The following is a 20223-nucleotide window of genomic DNA, read 5'->3' on the forward strand; positions in this document are numbered from 1 at the left end:
AGATTGTGGTGGAATAGTCAGATTTTGGATTTATTGTCAGAGTACGTACCTGACATCATGTACAACCCCGAGATTCTTTTACCTGCCACGAGGCAGAATTACCACTAACTGGTAGTGCAAAAAAAAATGTACATAGAGTAAACTTGTAAACAAATAAAGAACTGTAAACAGCTCTAAACAAACTGACTGTGCAATACAGGGAGAATAAAGATAATCCATAAAGTGCAGAAGGAAGAGTCCTCTGATTGAGTTTGTCGTTGAGGAGTCTGATAGTGGAGGGGTAGCAGCTGTCCCTGAACCTGGTGGTGCGAGTCTTGGAGAACCTCTACATCTTTCCTGATGGCAGCAGCGAGAACAGAGCGTGTGCTAGGTGGTGAAGGTCTTTGATGATTGGTGCTGCTCTCAGACACCAACGTTCCCCATGGATGTTCTTGATGATGAGGAGGATTTTTCGTGAGATGTCCTGGGCTTTGTCCACTACGTTTTGGAGGGCTTTATGTTTATGTCCCCATACCAGACTGTGATAAAGCCAGTCAGCATACCCTCCACCACGCCTCTGTAGAAATTTGCCTAGGTTTCTGATGTCAAACCAAACCTCCGCAAACTCCTGAGGAAGTCGAGGCGCTGATGGGTTTTCTTCACGATGCCATTCATGTGTTGGGTGCAGGAAAGATCCTCCAAGATAGTGACTCCCAAGAACTTGCTCACCAGTAGTTTTACTGAGGTCAGCACAACATTGTGGATCATAGGGCCTGTTCTGTGCTATAGTGTTCTGCGTTCAAATCCCTCTTCAATCTCTCCCCTGTCACCTTAAATCTAAGCCCTCTGGTTCTGGAACCTTCCACCCTGGGAAAATTACTGTACGTTCTTTAATGTTGCACTCACTATATCATTTGTGAACTGCTTTCACAATGCAATAGATCACAAGAAGTAGGCCACTTAGCCCATCGAGTCTGTTCTGCGACTCTACCCTGAGCTGAACTATACTCACACCTAGTTCCAATTGCCAACCTTTTCCCCATATCCCGACACCCCAACCAATGAGATATTCCTGCTTAAACTCTCCCAGTGATCGGTGTCCACCACTGCCTGTAGTGATGAGTTCCACAGATCCACAGCCCTCGGACTAAAGTATTTTCCTATCTCTGTTTTAAATGGTAGCTTCTCAGGCCCTCTTGTCCTGGATTCACCCACCAAGGGAAACATCTTATTCACTCTGTCCAATTCTTTCAGCATTCGAAATGTCTTCATGAGATCCCTTCTATTCTTCTATATTCCAGTGAATACAGTACAAGAGCTGCCAAATGTTCCTCATATGTTAGCTCTCGCATTCCAGGAATAATCCTGGTAAACCTCCTCTTCATTCCCCCCCCCCACCCCCCCAACATCACCACATTCTTTCTCAGATCATAGATGAGGGACGTGATTCAATTCGAGGAAACCGAGTCAACCAGGGTGGGAACAGGCCCTTCCTCCCAATGCCCAGGCAGACTACTCTCCAACCTGCCCCTGTTTGGCCCATATCACTCAAATCTCATCCGATCTTTTTAAGATATTGATTTTATACATAAATATCCAAGCCAGTTCATAGTTTATACGGAATGCAAAATGTGTTAGAAATTACACAAATCAACATATTGCATCACAGCCATAATATCGCAGCAAACAAATAGATACAAGGACAAAAAAAATAACAAAAATAGAAATCAAAAGTTACTCAAAACCCCATCCCTCGAAAAATGTTGCGCAGCAGAAAGAACCAACGATAAACTTTACTCATAAAGGTGAGTGAAAACAACCAACAAAACTCAGATTGTAAAATATATCTAAAGAATGGTCCCCACAACACGTGGAATCTTATGCTGGAATTATTGATTGGACATTGAATCTTTTCTAAATTTAAACAGAATATCTTTCAGCTACTGAGCACAAGTAGACGGGGCCATGTCCTTCCACCTGTGTCATTCAGCATGTCTCACCAAAACAGAAATCAAAGACTAGACATAACATTTATTTGGGATCAACAAAACAATATGTAAAGTGAAAGATCATCCGCATAGAGAGACTTCATCCGCTTCCTCCAAATCCCAGGAATATATTGACACTCCTGATATGCAATCACCAATGGCTCTATGACCAGATCAAAATGTTGTAGACTTAAAGGGCATCCTTGGCGGCAACTCCTTTGCAAATTGAAAGGCTGAGACAATTGAGAGTTAGTAAGAATGGAAGTGGTGGGGCACGAACACAGTAATTTAATCCTTGTAATAAGAGTCCAAAATTAAGATCATAAATAATTACCCCCAAATTATCCATTCCACCCGATCAAACACTTTCTCAGCATCTAAAGAAAGAACGCATTCAGGGACTGTGCTAGAAGGTAAATATGAATTATCCATTAACTGACGAATATTAAAATAAGAGTTAGTTTTTTTTATAAAACCGGTCTGATCTTCCGAAACAGGTGTCAGCCATCCAACTTTTTCCTGAACATTGCAATAGCACCTGCCACAACCACCTCCTCCGGAACACCTAGTTCCATACAGCCATCAGTCTTTGCAAAAACAAATTACCCCTCAGATTCCAGTTAAATCTCTCCCCCAACCTTAAACCAGGGGCCTCCAAACAAATTAGACCATCGACCCCTTCATGGAAACCTTGATCCCCCATTGACCCCCAGGCAGGTTCAAATAAGTAAATAATTCTTGCCGTAGACATACTCTTTCCATGTTCATCAGTGACGGAAACTGCAGATCTGTATTCAGCCCCTCCTCCACTGGCAGCCACTTTAAAAAATATCCTTACATTTGGTTAGTTTATGATTTTTTTCTATCAGCACCTTAAAACAATCAAGATCTTTGTTTTTCACATTAGAGCGAATCCTTTCGAGATAATCATTCATCTTTGCAAGTTTCAAGGCATCATTACTGAAAATCTTTTCATGTCGACACTGTTTCATCAGTAAACGAAGGGTCAAATCCACATTCCAATGTCCACTCCTTGTGCCACAACCCAGATTCTGTTACATACTTGAAAATAAAATTAAGGCTAGCGAAAACGTTTTGAAGTGTTACAAGACTACAATGTCCATGACGAATAACATGGCTGTTATGTTAATAGAGTATTTAAAAAAGAGCACGATAAAAGAAATGCAAATCGATTCATCCATGTGGAAACAGGCATTACAATGACCCACTGTCTTGTGTCCAACTAATAGCAAATTATTATAACTATATTATTATCAGTATGTTTCAATAAACAGAATATAAACAGACCCTCAGGCATCAATATCAACCACTGTGGAGACCCCTGCCTTAAACCTTTGGTTACCAGTTTCCCAGCTCTGCACCAAAGACTCTGCGTTCACATCTATTCCTCTCAGGATGTTGTCCACCTCTGTGAGATCACCCCTCATCCTCCTGCACCCCAAAGAATAACACCCCACCCTGCTCAGCATCTCTCAAAAGCTCCCGAGTGCTGGCAACATCCTCAAAAACTTTAACGGGAACCTGTGGGAGAATATTATTTCTAAACAGACAACAGCAGGTTGACAAATGAGGTGGTTGAGGCAGAAACTCTTGCAATATTTAAGGAAAAAACCGATACATGATGGGATGGGGTGAGAGGGATCTGACCAAAATGCAGGCAGGTGGGGCCAGTGTGGGTGGGGCATTATGGAGACATTGGGCCAGTTTGCATGATGTGCATCTCCAAAATCTCTGCACCCTCACAGCATCTTCCCCGCCGCATGGTGACCGAAACCTAACACAATCCTCCGAATGGGGCCTCACCAACATTTCACATCATGTCCAGATCAGCCTGTCCACTGCGTCTATGCTGCTGGGATAAGGAATGGTCCAGCGTGGCCCCAGGGTTTGCTGGTTAAGGCCACACAACACACATTCAAGTCCGACTTAATTATGCTGAGTTTGGCTGTCTCTGCGACCCTTGCATCCAGACCTCAGCCAAACACGGGGTGAAATAAAATCCCGCACTACCCATCTTATCCTTCTACCTTTACACGTACTACCTGCAGAGAAGAGCTTCATTCTGTGTGCTGGATGGGCAATGATAAACAAAAGGTGTGGGGAGTGGTGTTGAAATGTCAGTGCAGAGGACAAAGAAAGAAAGATCAATAAAAGCAGCGGAAGGACATCACTTCTTGCATTTGGGAGTCTAATGACAGGAGGAGAATCTGGAAGAGAGAGGATTGGATATAGAAAACTGTTTGAAAGGAAAGAAATACATGCAAGGACTGTTAAGATTCTTCTTTGCAGCATCCCAGTAGAGTTCAAGACTCCTGAGCCGGGAGTGGAGCAGTGAGGGGGAGAAGAGATCTCAGAACAAGAGATGGGGCATTGAGACAAGATGGTGGGATGCGTTGGCAGAAGTTTCCATCTCAGACCAAATGGTCTGAGGTCCAAATGGCCTCCATTTTTACTCCATGTTGTGGACAATTGTAGAGGTTCACAGCACTGAAGCAGGTCTTTCAGCACGACTCGGCCGTGCCAGCTATGTTGGCACTAGAACTGGTTCCATTGGCCAACATCACTCCGAACCTTCCCCAGCCATAGATATGGCCAAATGCTTTATTTAAAACTTGCAATTGTTCTCACCTCTTCTGGCACCTCTTTCCACGACCTAACATCTCTGGGAAAGAGTGAGTTTCTCCCTCGCCAAAGAACATTTTCCACTAGCGGGGGAGGGGGTGGTGCAGAAGGAGGAGGTGGTGCAGAAGGAGGAGCAAGCGGCAGAGAGAGGGGGTGGGGATAGGGGTAAATGAGAGAGAACGAGAGCAACCAGGTGGAATAGAGCAAAGGGAAGCCAATTTCACACCCATAACGTTCTAACCATGTCACAAGTGCAGAGTTCATAGTTCCCTGTGAATGTTGAAATGAATAAGTCCTCATTTCTCTGCAGACATAAAAGGTCTGTGACACGGGGGGGGGGGGGGGGGGGGTGGGAGGATTGAAAGAGAAGTGGTTTATTTATCACAGCCCCAGAACTACAACTCCAGCCCAGTTACCTGGGTTTCCACCATCAGCAGAACCAATCCCCAGGGTATGCCCTTTACCCGGGTTCAGTTCTGAGCCTAAGGGGACACAATGCATGGGTGTTTGGTGGAACACTTAATTCATGGAATGCACCCGCCGGTGCTTCAGCAGGTGGGACAACTGGTTGAAGTCCTTCCCACACTCCGGGCAGATGAAGGGTCTCTCCCCAGTGTGGATGCGTTGATGATTGACCAAATACGATGACTGGGTGAAGCCCTTGCCACACTCGAGGCAGGTAAATGGCCTCTCGCCGGTGTGGACTCGCTGATGGGTCAGCAAATGGGATGACTGAATGAAGCCCTTTCCACACTCAGGGCAGGTGAATGGTCTCTCCCCCGTGTGACCCCGCTGGTGTCTCACCAACTGCGACAGCCAGGAGAAGCCCTTCCCGCACTCGGAGCACGAAAAGGGCTTCTCCCCGGTGTGGATCCGCTGATGGGTCAGCAGGTGGGACGAGTAGATGAACCCCTTCCCGCACTGGGAGCACGTGAAGGCCTTCTGCCCAGTGTGGACCACCTGGTGGGCCTGAAGATGGGAGGACTCTGAGAAGCCCTTCCCGCACTGGGAGCAGGTGAAGGGCCTCTCCCCGGTGTGAACCACCTGGTGCCTCATAAGGTGGTATGACCGAGTGAACCCCTTACTGCACTGGGAGCAGGTGAAGGGCCTCTTCCCACCATGAACCCGCTGGTGTTTCATCATGTTTAGGGGCTGGTGTGACCTCAGGCAGTGGATCAAGTTTAAGGATTGCAGTGATTTAACAACAGGGTATATTCATTTTGGACAAAAGCTGAAGCACAGGTTTCCAGCTGGGTTGGAAAATTGTTGCTTTTCTCTTTGCCTTTATTAAGGAAATATTAGCACAGTCCTTCCAAGAACTGCAGGAAACTTTCTTCGGGAATCTTCATCAAGACCTCCAACACACGCAGAATATATGTGGGGCTACTCCTTGCTGTGGCTGGTGCACTACTTACTCCGACCGAAGTTCTGTCCACATGCGGTGATCCTCAACACCCCCAGGCAGGGCTGGGGGGGGGGGGGGGGGACCCACTGCTTTTCAACTTGGATTGCACCTTGGAATCTCTTCTCAGAAGGAAAACATGCCGTCGTCTTGGGCATTTAAATACTGGTGACATTCAGGTGCCAGTGACACCAACAGGGTCTCACTAACACTGCGGATCTGATGCGATGCCGGGTGAGATTTGTTTACACAGCAATCCCACATCTGGAAAATACCCTGTTAACCAAAAGAGTAACATTAGCAGTGAAGAAAATTCTCATCTCTATGATAAGCTGTGACATAGTTGGTTCTACTCTTTTGTTCCAACGATTTATTCCAGGTATAAAATGTCAAAGACTGCAGTGTAGAACTGGTGTCCTTTAAAATTTTGCTCTCTCCGGTGGACACAATCAGCGGATTTTATCCCCTGGGTCTCACAAGATGGTGGAGCTGATGGTTAGTGGCATATCTGGGAGAGTAGAGAACTCTTCTCAGGACAGATGGATGAAGGAATTCTGACAGGGGTATTAACTATCAGGAAGGATCACAATACAGCTCAGTATAGGCCCTTCGATGGTGTACTGACCCATACGTGCTACTAAAATAAACTAAACCTTCCCTATCTCATAACTATCCATGAACTCATCTAAGAGTCTCTTCAATGGCCCTACTGTTCCAGCCTCCACCACCATCTCCCACCTGAGCCCACTCATGAATGAGAATTTATTATATGTATTAGAGACCACCCCAATGGTCAGCAAGAATTGAAGGAGCAAATCTGTAGAGAGAGAGAGCAGACAGCTGCTGGAAACGTAAAATCGTGATAAAAGGAGAGTTTAACTTTCCACATATTGGCTGGGGCTCCCATACTGTAAAAGGGCTGGGTGGCTTGGAATTTGTCAAATGTGTTCAGGGAACTTTTCTAAATCAATATATAGAGGTACCAATGAGAGAGTGCAATCCTGGATCTCATATTGGGGAAGTGGCATCACAGGTGGATAAGGTTGTAAAGAGAGCTTTTAGCACATTGGCCTTCATCAATCAAAGTATTGAGTGCAGGAGCTGGGATGTTATGATAAAGTTGTATACGACATCAGTGAAACCAAATTTGGAGTACTGTGTGCAGTTTTGGTCACCTAACTATTGGAAAGGTATCAATAAGATTCAAAGACTGCAGAGATTTACTAGGATGTTGCCCGAGCTTCAAGAACTGAGTTACGCTGATTTTCTTCAGCACCTTGTTATTAATCCTAATAAGTCTCCTCTGCACCCTCTCCATAGCTACCATATCCTCCCTGTAATAAGGTGACCAAACTAAACACAATATTCCACGTGTGGTCTAACAGAGGTTTATAGAGCTCTAACACTACCTCATGAATCTTGAATTCAATTCCTCGACAAATGAAGCCCATCAAATTATATGCCATCTTAACTATCTGATCAACTGACGTGGAAAACCTGAGAGATTTGGACCTCAAGTTCCTTCTGACAGAAGTATGTAGGGGGAACATTTTGGGTCCAGTGATCATAACACCATTAGTTTCAAGTTTATTATGGAGAAGGATAGGTCTGGGCCTTGAAATGAGAAAGGATTTAGAATGCGTGGATTGGGATAAGTTGTTTTTGGTCAAGGACGTGCAAGGTATGTGGGGGACCTTCAAAGATGACATTTTGAGAGTACAGAGTTTGCATGTTTCTGTCAGAATTAAAGGCGAAGTTAACAGGCAGAAGGAACCTTGGTTTTCAAGAGATATTGGGGATCTGGTTCAGAAGTAAAGTGCGGTGTATAACAGGTATAGACAACATGGAGTAGATGAGGTACTTCAGGAGCATAGAAAATGCAAGAAAAACCTCAAGAAAGAAATCAAGGAGCTCAAAGAAGACATTGGGTAGGTTTGGCCGACAATGTGAAGGGAAATTTTGAGGAGTTCTACAAGTATGTTAGGAGTAAAAGGATAATAAAGAACAGAATTGATCCCTTTGAAGATCAAAGTGCTCAGCTTTGTATGGAGAGGTCTTGATTATTTTCTCATCAGTATTTACTCAGGAAAAGAGCTCAGAGTTGTGGGAAGTAAGGAAAACGAGGTTATGGACCTTATACAGATAAAAGAGGAGGAAGTGTTTGCTGCCTTAAAGCAAATAACGGTGGATAAATCCCTCAGGCCCGACAAGATATTCCCTCGGGCCTTGCAGAAGGATAGTGTAAAATTTTCAGGGGCTTTGGCAGAAATATTTAAAATGTCCTTAGCCATGGGTCTGGTGCCAGAGTATTGGAAGGTAGTTCACGTTGTTCCATTGTTTAAAAAAGGCTCCAAAAGTAACCCTGGAAATTATAGGCAGGTGAGACTAACGTCAATTATTGGAAGGTGCTCTAAGAGATCAATTTTTTGGATAGCGATGGATTGATTAGGGATAGTCTGCGTGTGACATCATGTTTAACCAATCTTACAGAGTTTTTCAAAGAGGTTACCAGTAAAGTTGACATAGAAACATAGAAGATAGGAACAGGAGTAGGTCATTCGACCCTTCGAGCCTGCTCCGCCATTCAACGAGATCATGGCTGATCTTAAAGTTCAGTACCCCGTCCCCGCCTTCTCTCCATAACCTTTAAAACCTTTATACTGAAGAAATATATCCAATTCCCTCTAAACCTGCCTCTACTGCCCTCTGTGGCAATGAATTCCACAGATTCAGCACCCTCTGGGTAAAGAAATTCCTCTTCATCTCGGTTCTAAATGGTTTGCCTATTATCCTCAAACCATGGCCCCGGGTTCTGGATTTTCCCATCATTGGAAACATAAACCAAAAAAGGTGACTCAACCGTGGATAACAAGGGAAATTAGAGACAGCATTAGGTCAAAAGAGAGAGCATATCAATTGGCCAAAAAAAGTACCACAACCGAAGACTGGGAGCAGTTCAAGATGCACCAAAGGAGGACAAAGGGATTAATCAAGAGAGCAAAAATAAATTACGAAAATAGCTTGCGGCAAATATAAAAACCGACTGCAAAAGCATTTATAAATATGTCAAGAGGAAAAGATTGGTGAAATCCAGAGTAGGTCCTTTGCAGTCGGAATCAGGAGAATATATAATGGGGAATAAGGAAATGGCAGACCAATTAAATTCTTACTTTAGTTCTGTTTTTACAAGAGAGGATACAAATAACCCCCCAAGGATATTGGGAAACATAGAGACTAATGCAAGGAACTGAGAGAAATCAGCATCTCTAAGGACATGGTCTTGGGGAAATTGATGGGATTGAAGGCAGATAAATCCCAAGGGCCTAATAATCTACATCCTAGGGTACTTAAGGAAGTGGGCATTCAGATAGCAGATGCTTTAAGAATTATTTTCCAGAACTCGATAGACTCAGGATCAGTACTCATGGATTGGAGGGGAGCTAATGTTACCCCACTATTTAAAAAGGGGGGTAGAGAAAAAGCGGGGAGTTATAGGCCGGTGAGCCTTACATCAGTAGTGGGCAAAATGATGGAATCCATTATTAAGGATGTAATAGCGGAGCATATGACTAGCAGAGAAGGAATCAGACAGAGTCAACATGGATTTACAAAAGGTAAATCGTGCTTGACAAATCTATTGGAATTCTTTGAGATGGTGACAGGTGAAATAGATGGGGGAGAGCCAGTGGATGTGGTGTACCTGGACTTCCAAAAGGCTTTCGATAAGGTCCTGCATAAACGACTGGCTTCCAAAATCAAGGCTCATGGGATTGGGGGCAAAGTATTGATGTGGATTGAGAACTGGCTGGCAGGTAGAAGATAGAGAGTTGGGATAAATGGCTCGTTTTCTGAGTGGCAGGCGGTGACCAGTGGGGTGCCACAGGGATCTGTACTGGGACCACAGCTGTTCACAATTTACATTAATGATCTGAATGAGGGGATTGAATGTAATATCTCCAAATTTGCAGATGACACTAAGCTAGGAGGGGTTGTGTGAACGGAAGAGGGGGTCAGGAAGCTCCAGTGTGATTTGGATAAATTGAGGGACTGGGCAGATACATGGCAAATGCACTACAATGTGGATAAATGTGAGGTTATCCACTTTGGTAATACTAACCAGAGGGCAATAGATTAAGAGATGGGGAAGTGCAGAGAGACCTAGGGGTACTTGTACGCCAGTCTCTGAAGGCGAGTATGCAGGTACAGCAGGTGGTTAAAAAGGCAAATGGTATGTTGGCCTTCATATCAAGAGGGTTTGAGTATAGGAACAAGGATACTGCAGCTGTATAGGGCCTTGGTGAGACCACACCTGGAGTATTGTGTGCAGTTTTGGTCACCTTATCTAAGGAAGGATGTTCTTGCAATGGAGGGAGTGCAGAAGTGATTCACCAGGCTGATACCTGGAATGGCAGGAATGACTTATGAGGAAAGACTGCGCAAATTGGGATTGTACTCGCTGGAGTTTAGAAGATTGAGAGGGGATGGATCTCATAGAGACATAAAATTCTGGCAGGACTGGACAGAATGGATGCAGATGGGATGTTTCCAATGATGGGAAAATCCAGAACACGGGGCAATGGTTTGAGGATAATAGGCAAACCATTTAGGACCGAGATGAGGAGGAATTTCTTTAACCAGAGGGTGGTGAATCTGTGGAATTCATTGCCACAGAGGGCAGTAGAGGCAGGTTCATTAAATATATTTAAGAGGGAATTAGATATATTTCTTCAGTATAAGGGTATTAAAGGTTACGGAGAGAAGGCGGGGACGGGGTACTGAACTTTAAGATCAGCCATGATCTCGTTGAATGGCGGAGCAGACTCAAAGGGTCGAATGACCTACTCCTGCTCCTATCTTCTATGTTTCTATGTTTATCCCATCTGCATCCATTCTGTCCAGTCCTGCCAGAATTTTATACGTCTCTATGAGATCCCCTTAATGTAAATTGTGAACAGTACAGATCCCTGTGGCACCCCACTGGTCACCGCCTGCCACTCAGAAAACGAGCCATTTATCCCAACTCTCTGTCTTCTACCTGCCAGCCAGTTCTCAATCCACATCAATACTTTGCCCCCAATCCCATGAGCCTTGATTTTGTAAGCCAGTCGTTTAAGCGGGACCTTATCGAAGGCCTTTTGGAAGTCCAGGTACACCACATCCACTGGCTCTCCCCCATCTATTTTACCTGTCACCATCTCAAAGAATTCCAATAGACAAAGGTAGGCTGTGGATGTTGTCAACGTGGACTTTAGTAAGGCCTTTGACTACGTTCCACATGGGAGGTTAGTCAGGAAGGTTCAGAGGCTAGGTATTCACGGTGAAGTAGTGAACTGGATTTGACAACAGCTGGACGGGAAAGGCCAGAGAATAGTGGTGGACGATGGCTTCTCAGACTGGAGTCTGTGACTAGTGATGCCTCAGAGATCGGTGCTGGGACCATTGTTGTTTGTCATCTATATCAATGATCTGGATGACAATGTAGTAAATTGATTCAGCAAGTTTACAGATGAAACAAAGTTTAGACGTGTTATGGACAGTGAGGAAAGTTTTCAAAACTTGCTGAGGGATCTGGACCAGCTGGAAAAATGGGCTACAAAATAGAAAATGGAATTTAATGCAGACAAGTGTGAGGTTTTGCATTTTGAAAGGACAAACCAAGAAAGAACATATACGGTGGGCCATTGAGGAGTGCGGTAGAACAGAGGGATCTGGGAATACAGATACATAATTCCTTGAAAGTGGCATCACAGGTGGATAAGCTTGTAAAGAGAGCTTTTAGCACATTGGCCTTCATCAATCAAAGTATTGAGTGCAGGAGCTGGGATGTTATGATAAAGTTGTATAAGACATCAGTGAGACCAAATTTGGAGTATTGTGTGCAGTTTTGGTCACCTAACTATTGGAAAGGTATCAATAAGTTTCAAAGACTGCAGAGATTTATTAGGATGTTGCCCGAGCTTCAGGAACTGAGTTACGCTGATTTTCTTCAGCGCCTTGTTATTAATCCTAATGTCTCCTCTGCACCCTCACCATAGCTACCATATCCTTCTTGTAATAAGGTGACTAAACTAAACACAATATTCCACGTGTGGTCTACCAGAGGTTTATAGAACTCTAACACTACCTCATGAATCTTGAATTCAATTCCTCAACAAATGAAGCCCATCAAACTATATGTCACCTTAACTATCTGATCAACTAATGTGGAAAACCTGAGAGATTTGGACCTCAAGTTCCTTCTGTTCATCCACACTGTTGTATCCGAATAATAACGCTGCATTCAGTCTTTGTTTGATCTTCCAAAATGCATCACCTCACTCTCATCTAGATTGAAATCCATGTACCACTTGTGACAAAGTATATAGATATGTTTTTGGGAGATAAATTGGGAAAGGTTTGTTCGAGTAGGTTATATACAAACACTTTAAAACAGATCTTATTTAAAATACTGAAGGACTACCCCATTCTAGACATATCTTGAAGCCTCAGAGATTTTGCAAGACCTTTGGAGAGTGCTCAAGAAAATTCATTAATGGATTGTTGTTTACAAAAGGCAACAGATGAAAGAGCATGTCGGAGATGCTGCAGTCTGGAAGAGAGCTTGCTGTTCAAAGAGGGTCATGTGGTTTGGCAAGCAGAGAGAGTCAAACAGGCTTTTCTCTCTGTGTGAGAGAGAGACAGACAGACAGAGATCATTTGTACAGTGTTACAGCCTGCAGAAGCAGCTGGGACTGGAACAGAACAAACTGGCAAGCTTATGGAAAGCCCATTTTTAAGACAGTCTGGTCAAAGCCCTTGTGGTTCATGCAAGAGGACTGGCTGTCTAATGTTTCATTTGGAGTAAGTGAAACAAAAAGGAACTGTGGTGATCAGAGAATCTGGAGAATCCAGTTATCCAGTTATCAGGTTTCATCAGCAAGACACTGGAGTGGCTGATGGAAGTACATCAGTTGTGGATGACCTGGAACAACAAATCTCTCTCTTAAAACTGACAAGAACCTTCCTGAGCGGTAACCATTTACCTTCCAAATCACCAAAGCCTGATGAACTTTATAAATGTTAAATTCTGTGCACAGTATAAGAATTGTCAGCAACCAGTGAAGTTGGAGGAGTGAGAAGTGAGATTGAACTGTGTACCAAAGAACTTTTCTTAACTCTACATCCTGTCTATATCCTGTTATAACCTTCTCCAACCTTCAGGTCCATCCACAACTTCTCCAACCTTCGTAATATCTGCAAACATACTGACCCATACTTCCACCTCTTCATCCAGGTCACTTATAAAAATCACAAAGAGCAGGGGTTCCAGAACAGATCCTCCACTAGTCACCGACATCCAGGCAGAATCCTTTCCATCCATAACTACTCTCTGCTTTCTACAGGCAAGCCAATGTTTAATCCACAGCCAAGGTTCCATGGGTCACATACCTCGTAAATTTCTGGACTAGTCTTCCATGGGGGTCCTGGTCAAATGCCTTGCTAAAATCCATGTCGACCACATCTACCATCCTATCCTCATCAAATTCTTTTGTTACCTCCTCAAAAAACTCAATTAGCCTCGTGAGACTCAACCATCCCTCACACAGCTGGAATGGTTCGTGTAGCAGTTAGTGCAGTGTTGTTACAAAACCAGCGATCCGGGTTCGCATCTGGTGGGTTCCCGCCGGGGACTCGGTCTCCTCCCACCTTCAAAAAGTACCAGGGTTGTGGATTAATCGAGTATCATTGGGCACGTTAGTAACGTTTTAAACACACGGTGACTATCCGTGAAATGCTCATAAATCTTTGCCTTGATCGGGAATAAAATGAAAAATCTGCAGAGGTCTGAACGAAAAAAAAGGGGAAGAGAGAGGAAGGGGAAAGAACACAGGCTGACAGGTCCCTCCCAATCCCATCCCACCCTCCCATCCCACACCACATCCACCCCCATTTTCCCTCCCATCCTCTCCCCTTCCCATCCCATCAACAACCGACAACCCTGTCCCCCTCAACCTATCCCCATCCCTCTCCTCCCAACCCCCTATCTCAATCCCCCTTCCCTACCTTCCCCCTTCCATCCCCGTCCCTTATCTCCCATTCCCCCCCTGGATATCTATCCCGTCCCCCAATCGACCACTTCAACTAACCTCCCCCCCCCCCCCCAAACGCGGGGAAACAGTTGTACCAATCTCACCCCCATAACCCGCTGCCGGACTAGCCTACTGGTGTCATATGATTCTGACGTCACTTCCTGCTTGGCGGCTTTCCCCGCCCTCAGAGACTGAGGGCCGAGACGGCCGCGATGCATCCAAGGTACTCATGGAGGGGAGAGGAGAGCGACAGGGAGTTAAGGGAGAGGGTAATGGGGGTGTGGGAAGGGAGGGAGATGGGGGTTAGGGGAGAGAGATGAGAAGGGGTTGAGGGAACGGAGTGATGGGGAGGAGAGGGAGAAGGGGGTGAGGGGAGGCAGCGACGGGGATGAGGGGAGGCAGCGACGGGGATGAGGGGAGGGAAATGGGGTTGAGGGGAGGGAGCGACGTGGGGTGAAGGGAGAGGCCAACGGGGGTGAAAGGAGGGGAGGGAGACAGGGGGTGGGGAGGGAGTTGGGGCGAGGGGCAGGGAGGGAGACGGGGGTGAGGGGAGGGAGCGGGAGACGGGGGTGAGGGGAGGGAGCGAGCGACGGGGTTGAGGGGAGGGGGGGAGAGAGCGACGGGAAGATGAGGGGAGATACGGGTGGGAGGAGGGAGAAGGGAGAAGGGGTGGGCAGGGAGGCACGGGGGTGAGTGGAGGGAGGGATAGTGTTGAGGGGAGGGAGATGTGGAGGATGAGGAGAGATGAGGGGTTGAGGGGACAGTGATGGGGTGAAGAGAGGGGAGGGAGATGGGGGTGAGGAGGGAGCGACAGGGTTGAGGGGAGGGAGATGGGGGTGAGGAGGGAGCGACAGGGTTGAGGGGAGGGAGATGGGGGTGAGGAGGGAGCGACAGGGTTGAGGGGAGGGAGATGGGGGTGAGGAGGGAGCGACAGGGTTGAGGGGAGGGAGATGGGGGTGAGGAGGGAGCGACAGGGTTGAGGGAAGGGAGATGGGGTGAGGGGAGGGAGCGATGTGGGGTGAAGAGAGAGGTCAATGGGGGTGAGATGAGGGGAGGGAAAGGCAGTGAGGGGAGGAAGGTGGGGGTGAGGGGGTGGGGAGGGAGATGGGGAGGGGAGAGGGCAACAGGGTGGGGAAGGAAGATGGGTGAGAGACAGGTGGGAGAAGGGTGAAGGGAGGGAGGCACGGGGTGAGGGGAGGGAGCGATGGTGTTGAGGGAGATGGGGTGAAGGGAGAGAGATGAGGAGGGGAGGGAGCGATTGGAGGGGAGGGAGTGACAGGGGAGGGGAGAGAGATGAGGTTGAAGGGAGGGAGGGGGTGAGGGAAGAGAGATGAGGGTGGGAGGGAAACGGGGTGAGGGAGAGGATGATGGAGGGAAGGGAGATGGTGGTGAGGGGAGGTGAGGTAGTGATCGTGAGGAGATAGAGATAAGGAGGGTGAGGGGAGGTAGACACTTGACGGGAGGGAGCAATGGGGATGAGGGGAGGGAGACGGGGTTAGGGGAGAGATGTGAAGGGTGAAGGGAGTGAGATGGCGTGAGGGGACGGGAGGGAGACTGGCAGTTAGGGAAGGGAGCAACGTGGGCTAAAGGGAGAGGGGGAGGGGAGGGAGACAGGGGGTGATGGGAGGGAGCGACTGGGATAGGGTGACAGGGGGTGAGGGGAGGGAGTTGAGTGAGGGGAAGGAGACACAAAGGGAGGGATGGGAAGAGGGGAGAGATGAGGGTGAGGGGAGGGAGTGATGGGGATGACTGGAGGGGAGGGGAGGGAGACGGGGGTAAATGGAGAGATGGGTGGGAGAGGGTGATGGGATGGGGAGGGAATGATGGGCAGAGGGGAGGGAGATGGGAGTGAGGTGAAGGAGTTGGGGGTGAGAGGAGGGAGATGGGTGTGAGGGGAGAGAAGGTGAGAAGAGCGATGAGGAGAGTGAGAGGAGGGAGAGAGTGAGAGGAGGGAGAGAGTGAGAGGAGGGAGAGGGTGAGAGGAGAAGGTGATGGAGGTGAGGGGAGGGAAATGGTGGTGAGGGGAGGGAGACAGGGTGAGGGAAGAGATGAGGAGGGGAGAGGGTGATGGAGGGGAGGGAGATGCAGACTGGCCCACAATATGGCCAAAGTACTTGGCGACCATGCGGACCAGGAGGCAGTGACCTGCCCACTGTAAGTCAGTGAGTTGTGGTGTGAATGCCGGACGATCCCAGGCTAGCGCTCGATGATGTGGGTCCCTGACGGCCTGAGGTATAAACCAGTCTCATTTTCCAAGACTTGGTGTGAGTGTTGTTCTTCTCCACACTCGCATAGTGCAAACACTACATTGGTGACCCTGACAGGTCCAGAAATGATGGATCAAGTTGAGCCAGCGACCTTAGGCTTCCAACGTTTTTGGTGTCACAGCTGCACGTGTGGTTTGAGCAGGTTGATGATCAGTTACAGCTTCAGGACATCACCACTGCCGTAACCTGCTATTTCTATGTTGTCAGCGCCCTCGATCAGACTGCAGCAAGGGTCGTTGATTTTCTACAACAGCCCTTGAAGGGCTACTAACCCACACTTTTGGGCTCTCCCAACATGAGTGCGCCATCCAATTGATGCATTTGGATGGATTGGGGGACAGGATTCCATCCACCTTAATGACTTAGATGCTTTCTCTAACCAAGGGCCTTATGCTCTTTGAGCAGATCTTTCTGGAGCAGCTTCCTGAGGATATCTGACTCTTGCTCACAGACAAGGACTTCATTGACCCTCGGAGGATTGCAACCCAGAGAACAAAGAAGGACACCAGCGGCTCGTAGACCAGGGCCCTTTCCTCACATCCAAGACTTTGCCACCAACCTGCACGGGGCATGGATGTTCTCCAAGGTGAACCTCATCCACCAAATCCCAGTTCGTCCCCAGGACCGTGGTTATAACCACCTTTGACCTGTTCAAAATCCTATAGATGCCCTTCAGGCTGAAAAACGTGGCAGGGCCTTCCATTTTTATTCATCCGCTTGGGCACATCGCTAGCCACAGCCGCAAAGACCAAGCTGCCCCCAAGACAACTGGGGCCCTAGTTAAGCAGATTCTGCTTAACAATTAACCCTGCAAAGTGCCATTTCAGCCTGGATACTATTGATTTCCTGGGGCACAGAATAAACAAACATGATGTAATACCCCTCCCCGGAAAGGGCGAGGTGGTCCAGCACTTCACCAAGACATGAACAGTAAAGGGGCTCCAGGAATTCACCAGTTTGATAAACATTTACCACAGATTCAAATTGGCAGTGGCCTGCATCATGTGCCCCCTCTTTGTGCTAACGGCAGGTGAGACAAAGGACATTACCTGGGACAAAAAGTCTTGAAAGGCATTGCAGAATGTATAGACAAACTGGGCAATGCCACCCTCCTGGCCCAGACTGGAGGCATCTACTGCCCTGAGAGCCTCCAGCACAGCAGTAAAGATGTGTGAAGCAGCTCATTGAGGGCCATTGGCAACCTCTGGGGTTTTTCAGCAGACACATCTGCCCCCCAGAGCTTACATTTCAGTGTCTTCGACCGAGAACCTGGCGGTCATACACTTAATGTTACTTTTTGGAAGGTTTGAGAATTCAAAGTCTTCACTGATCATAAGCTGTTGACCTTCACCTTCCATAAGGTATCAAACTAGTGGTTGGCCCAGCAGCAGAGACACTTGTTATACATGTCAGAATTTACCACGGACATTCAGCATATCACAGAAAAAAACAACATGCTAGCTGACTCTCTTGTCACGCCCTGCAATCGAGCTGGTATATGCCCTGTCCCAGGGTGTCCACTACATGGCCCTCGTCAAGGTGTAGCAGCAGGACCCTGAGATCCCTGTGTATAGGACAGCCTACTCTGGTCTCAGGGTGGAAGATGTCCCCGTTACCCCAGATCACCTGACACTGCTGTGTGATATCTCCACAGACAGTACTTGGCCCATCATCCTGGCAGTATGGAGGCACTAGGTTTTCAACACCATCCACAACCTGGCACATCTGGGCATATGAACCACTGTCAAGGTGATGGCTGGCAGATTTGTCTGGCATGGCCTCTGGAGGCAGGTCAACCAATGGGCCAAGACCTGCACATACTGCCAATCCTCAAAAGTGCAGACTCCCACGTGGCACAGTTTCAGCCATGAACACATTGATATAGTGGGGCCCCTCCATTTCTTGCGGGGTGAGATACCCACTGATCATGGTCGTCCGCTCCATGAGGTGGCAGGAGGCGGTCCCGCTAGCTGATACCATCACAGAAACTTGCACCAGGGTACTCATCGACACATGGGTGTCCCAATTCAGGGTCCCAGAACACCTAACCTTGGACTGGGAGACATAATTCCCCAAGGGTCCTAACTTGGTGGACAATCTGCCTTGGGTCCTGCTCGGGATTTGCACCACGCTGAAGGAGGACTTCAATGCCTCGATAGCAGAGGTGATCTGTGATGCACTTTTAATCATTCTGGGAAGTTCCTGGCCCCTGAAAAATACCTGGAAGACCCCGCGGCGACCCTTGAGAACTTGAAGTGAAAATGGGTCCCATGGCAACCCCACCACACAGCTAGCCCAAACAACATCCCCAGGGACTTGCCAGTATGTGTTTGTGCAAAGGGGTGTACACCAGCCGCCCCACAACAACCCTACGAGGGCCCAACAGGGTCATCAGGGATAACAGCTCCACTTTCGTCCCCGACATTGGCAGTAAGGAGGAGATCTTTACTGTCGACCACCTAAAACCGGGATGTCTAACCGGACTCCACTCCTCCCCACTCAATGCAGGGGCAGTCCGATTTCTGGTTCCGGTGGGAGGGCTCGTGCAGCGGCCTTTGCAGGGAAATGCGGACATCCCCCAAAATGGCCAACAAACGTGGCCCAGATGACCTCCTACATGGCAGAAAGCGAGCTGTAGCGGGAACGCTGGCCAACCCAGGCTGGCGCTCTGATGATACGGTGCCCTGACGTCAGTGCTTGGGGCCCATATAAACATGATGGCCAGTGCAATAAACCAGTCTCGACTCCAAGGCTTTGTTGTACGTGTGGTTCTTCTCCAAGCTCACGTGGGGAGAACGCGACAAATACGACCTTAAAAATGTCAGCCCAAAACCAGGGGTCGTCTTGTATATCAAGAATAACATCAGAACCTTGAAACTCTTACAGTCCTACCAGTCAACATTTTCTCCTGTAAATTACATTTGGGAAACTGAATGAATAGTATTTTTTAATTAAAGCAATTAAAATGTATTATAGACCCAACATGCCTTAAAATAACAGCTCAGCAAACAAGCAGTGGACACCAGCCGCCACTTGCAGCAGCTGACTGGTGAAGTCTCAGCGCTACCCCTCAGGTTCCATACGCCCACACTAACCGCCGTCACCTCTGTAAAGGCTCGAAACAGTCTGTTAGAGGAACCAACAGTGGCTTCTTTTAATATATGCCAATAAATTTTCAACCTTCACTGGGCCATTTGCCTTTAAAATATTGTGACAGCACCACTCCACTGGTTAGTGGGATGGTTGGTACAAGACTAATGGGCAGTAAGCCCCCAGGGGGAATTGCCGGACTTGGGGTGATTTTATACAGTGAGTACACCTCAAACCCAACATTTTAAGAGCAAATTCTGGAGTTTCCGATACATGAGTCATCTCCCACATTGACATATGTGATACTTAAGTGTGTGGAGAGCAAAAGCTTTAAGGGAAATGAGCAGAATGCAGGAACGTTTTGGACAACATTGGGCAGACAGGACTCACCTGGGTATTAGGGACCGGTTCAGTTTTTAAACTTCATGATGCCTTCTAAAATTCCAGAATGCAAAATTTGATTTGCACATTTTGTGATAGAAAAAGACCATTTGGTCCATCAATTCCTGGTCATCAGTCAAATCATATGCATCCATTCTGCTGCCTCTATACCCATCTCCGACCACTGATTCTCCTGCGACCCAGGAACAAATAAGCTGCCAACAGGTATGTGGGAGGAAATCAGGCACCTAGTTAAAACTCACACTGTCACATTCAGATTCCATACAATGTGCACTCAAGGTCACAAACGAACGCAGACCGTTGGAACTAACTTTAAAAAAAACCCAGGAAATAAAACTACATCGTGGAAAATTCCAATACAATGAGACTCCGTCCTGGGAATA

The 20223-nt window shown here is 47.3% G+C and overlaps 1 protein-coding gene and 1 long non-coding RNA gene across 5 annotated transcripts; one reads left to right on the forward strand and one right to left on the reverse strand.

Annotated features, from left to right (window-relative positions):
- Positions 1-1396: 1396 nt before the first annotated feature.
- LOC138761553 (zinc finger protein 436-like) lies at positions 1397-14379 on the reverse strand. 4 transcript variants are annotated; one of them, XR_011356367.1, is made up of 3 exons: positions 14186-14377; positions 2302-6288; positions 1397-2200 (listed from the first exon to the last, which is right to left on the reverse strand). XR_011356367.1 is itself a non-coding variant. In XM_069933869.1 (2 exons), the coding sequence occupies exon 2, from the start codon at positions 5751-5753 to the stop codon at positions 5130-5132; it is 624 nt and encodes a 207-aa protein (XP_069789970.1). In that variant the 5' UTR covers positions 5754-6288; positions 14177-14379; the 3' UTR covers positions 1397-5129. The 4 variants fall into 4 exon arrangements, 3 of the variants coding, with proteins under 3 accessions (XP_069789970.1, XP_069789969.1, XP_069789971.1); XM_069933869.1 differs by having other exon boundaries at positions 1397-6288; positions 14177-14379; XM_069933868.1 differs by having other exon boundaries at positions 1397-6288.
- Positions 14223-19098, forward strand: LOC138761568 (uncharacterized). The gene is made up of 2 exons (XR_011356374.1): positions 14223-14304; positions 16754-19098. It is a non-coding gene; the product is annotated as an uncharacterized lncRNA (long non-coding RNA).
- Positions 19099-20223: the final 1125 nt, after the last annotated feature.

This window comes from Narcine bancroftii, chromosome 4 (assembly GCF_036971445.1).
Source record: "Narcine bancroftii isolate sNarBan1 chromosome 4, sNarBan1.hap1, whole genome shotgun sequence".
NCBI classification, from domain to species: Eukaryota; Metazoa; Chordata; class Chondrichthyes; order Torpediniformes; family Narcinidae; genus Narcine; species Narcine bancroftii.

What these genes read in the sequence shown, in the direction of transcription:
- LOC138761553 (XM_069933869.1), bottom strand. Translation starts at nt 5,753, where the DNA reads ATGATGAAACACCAGCGGGTTCATGGTGGGAAGAGGCCCTTCACCTGC.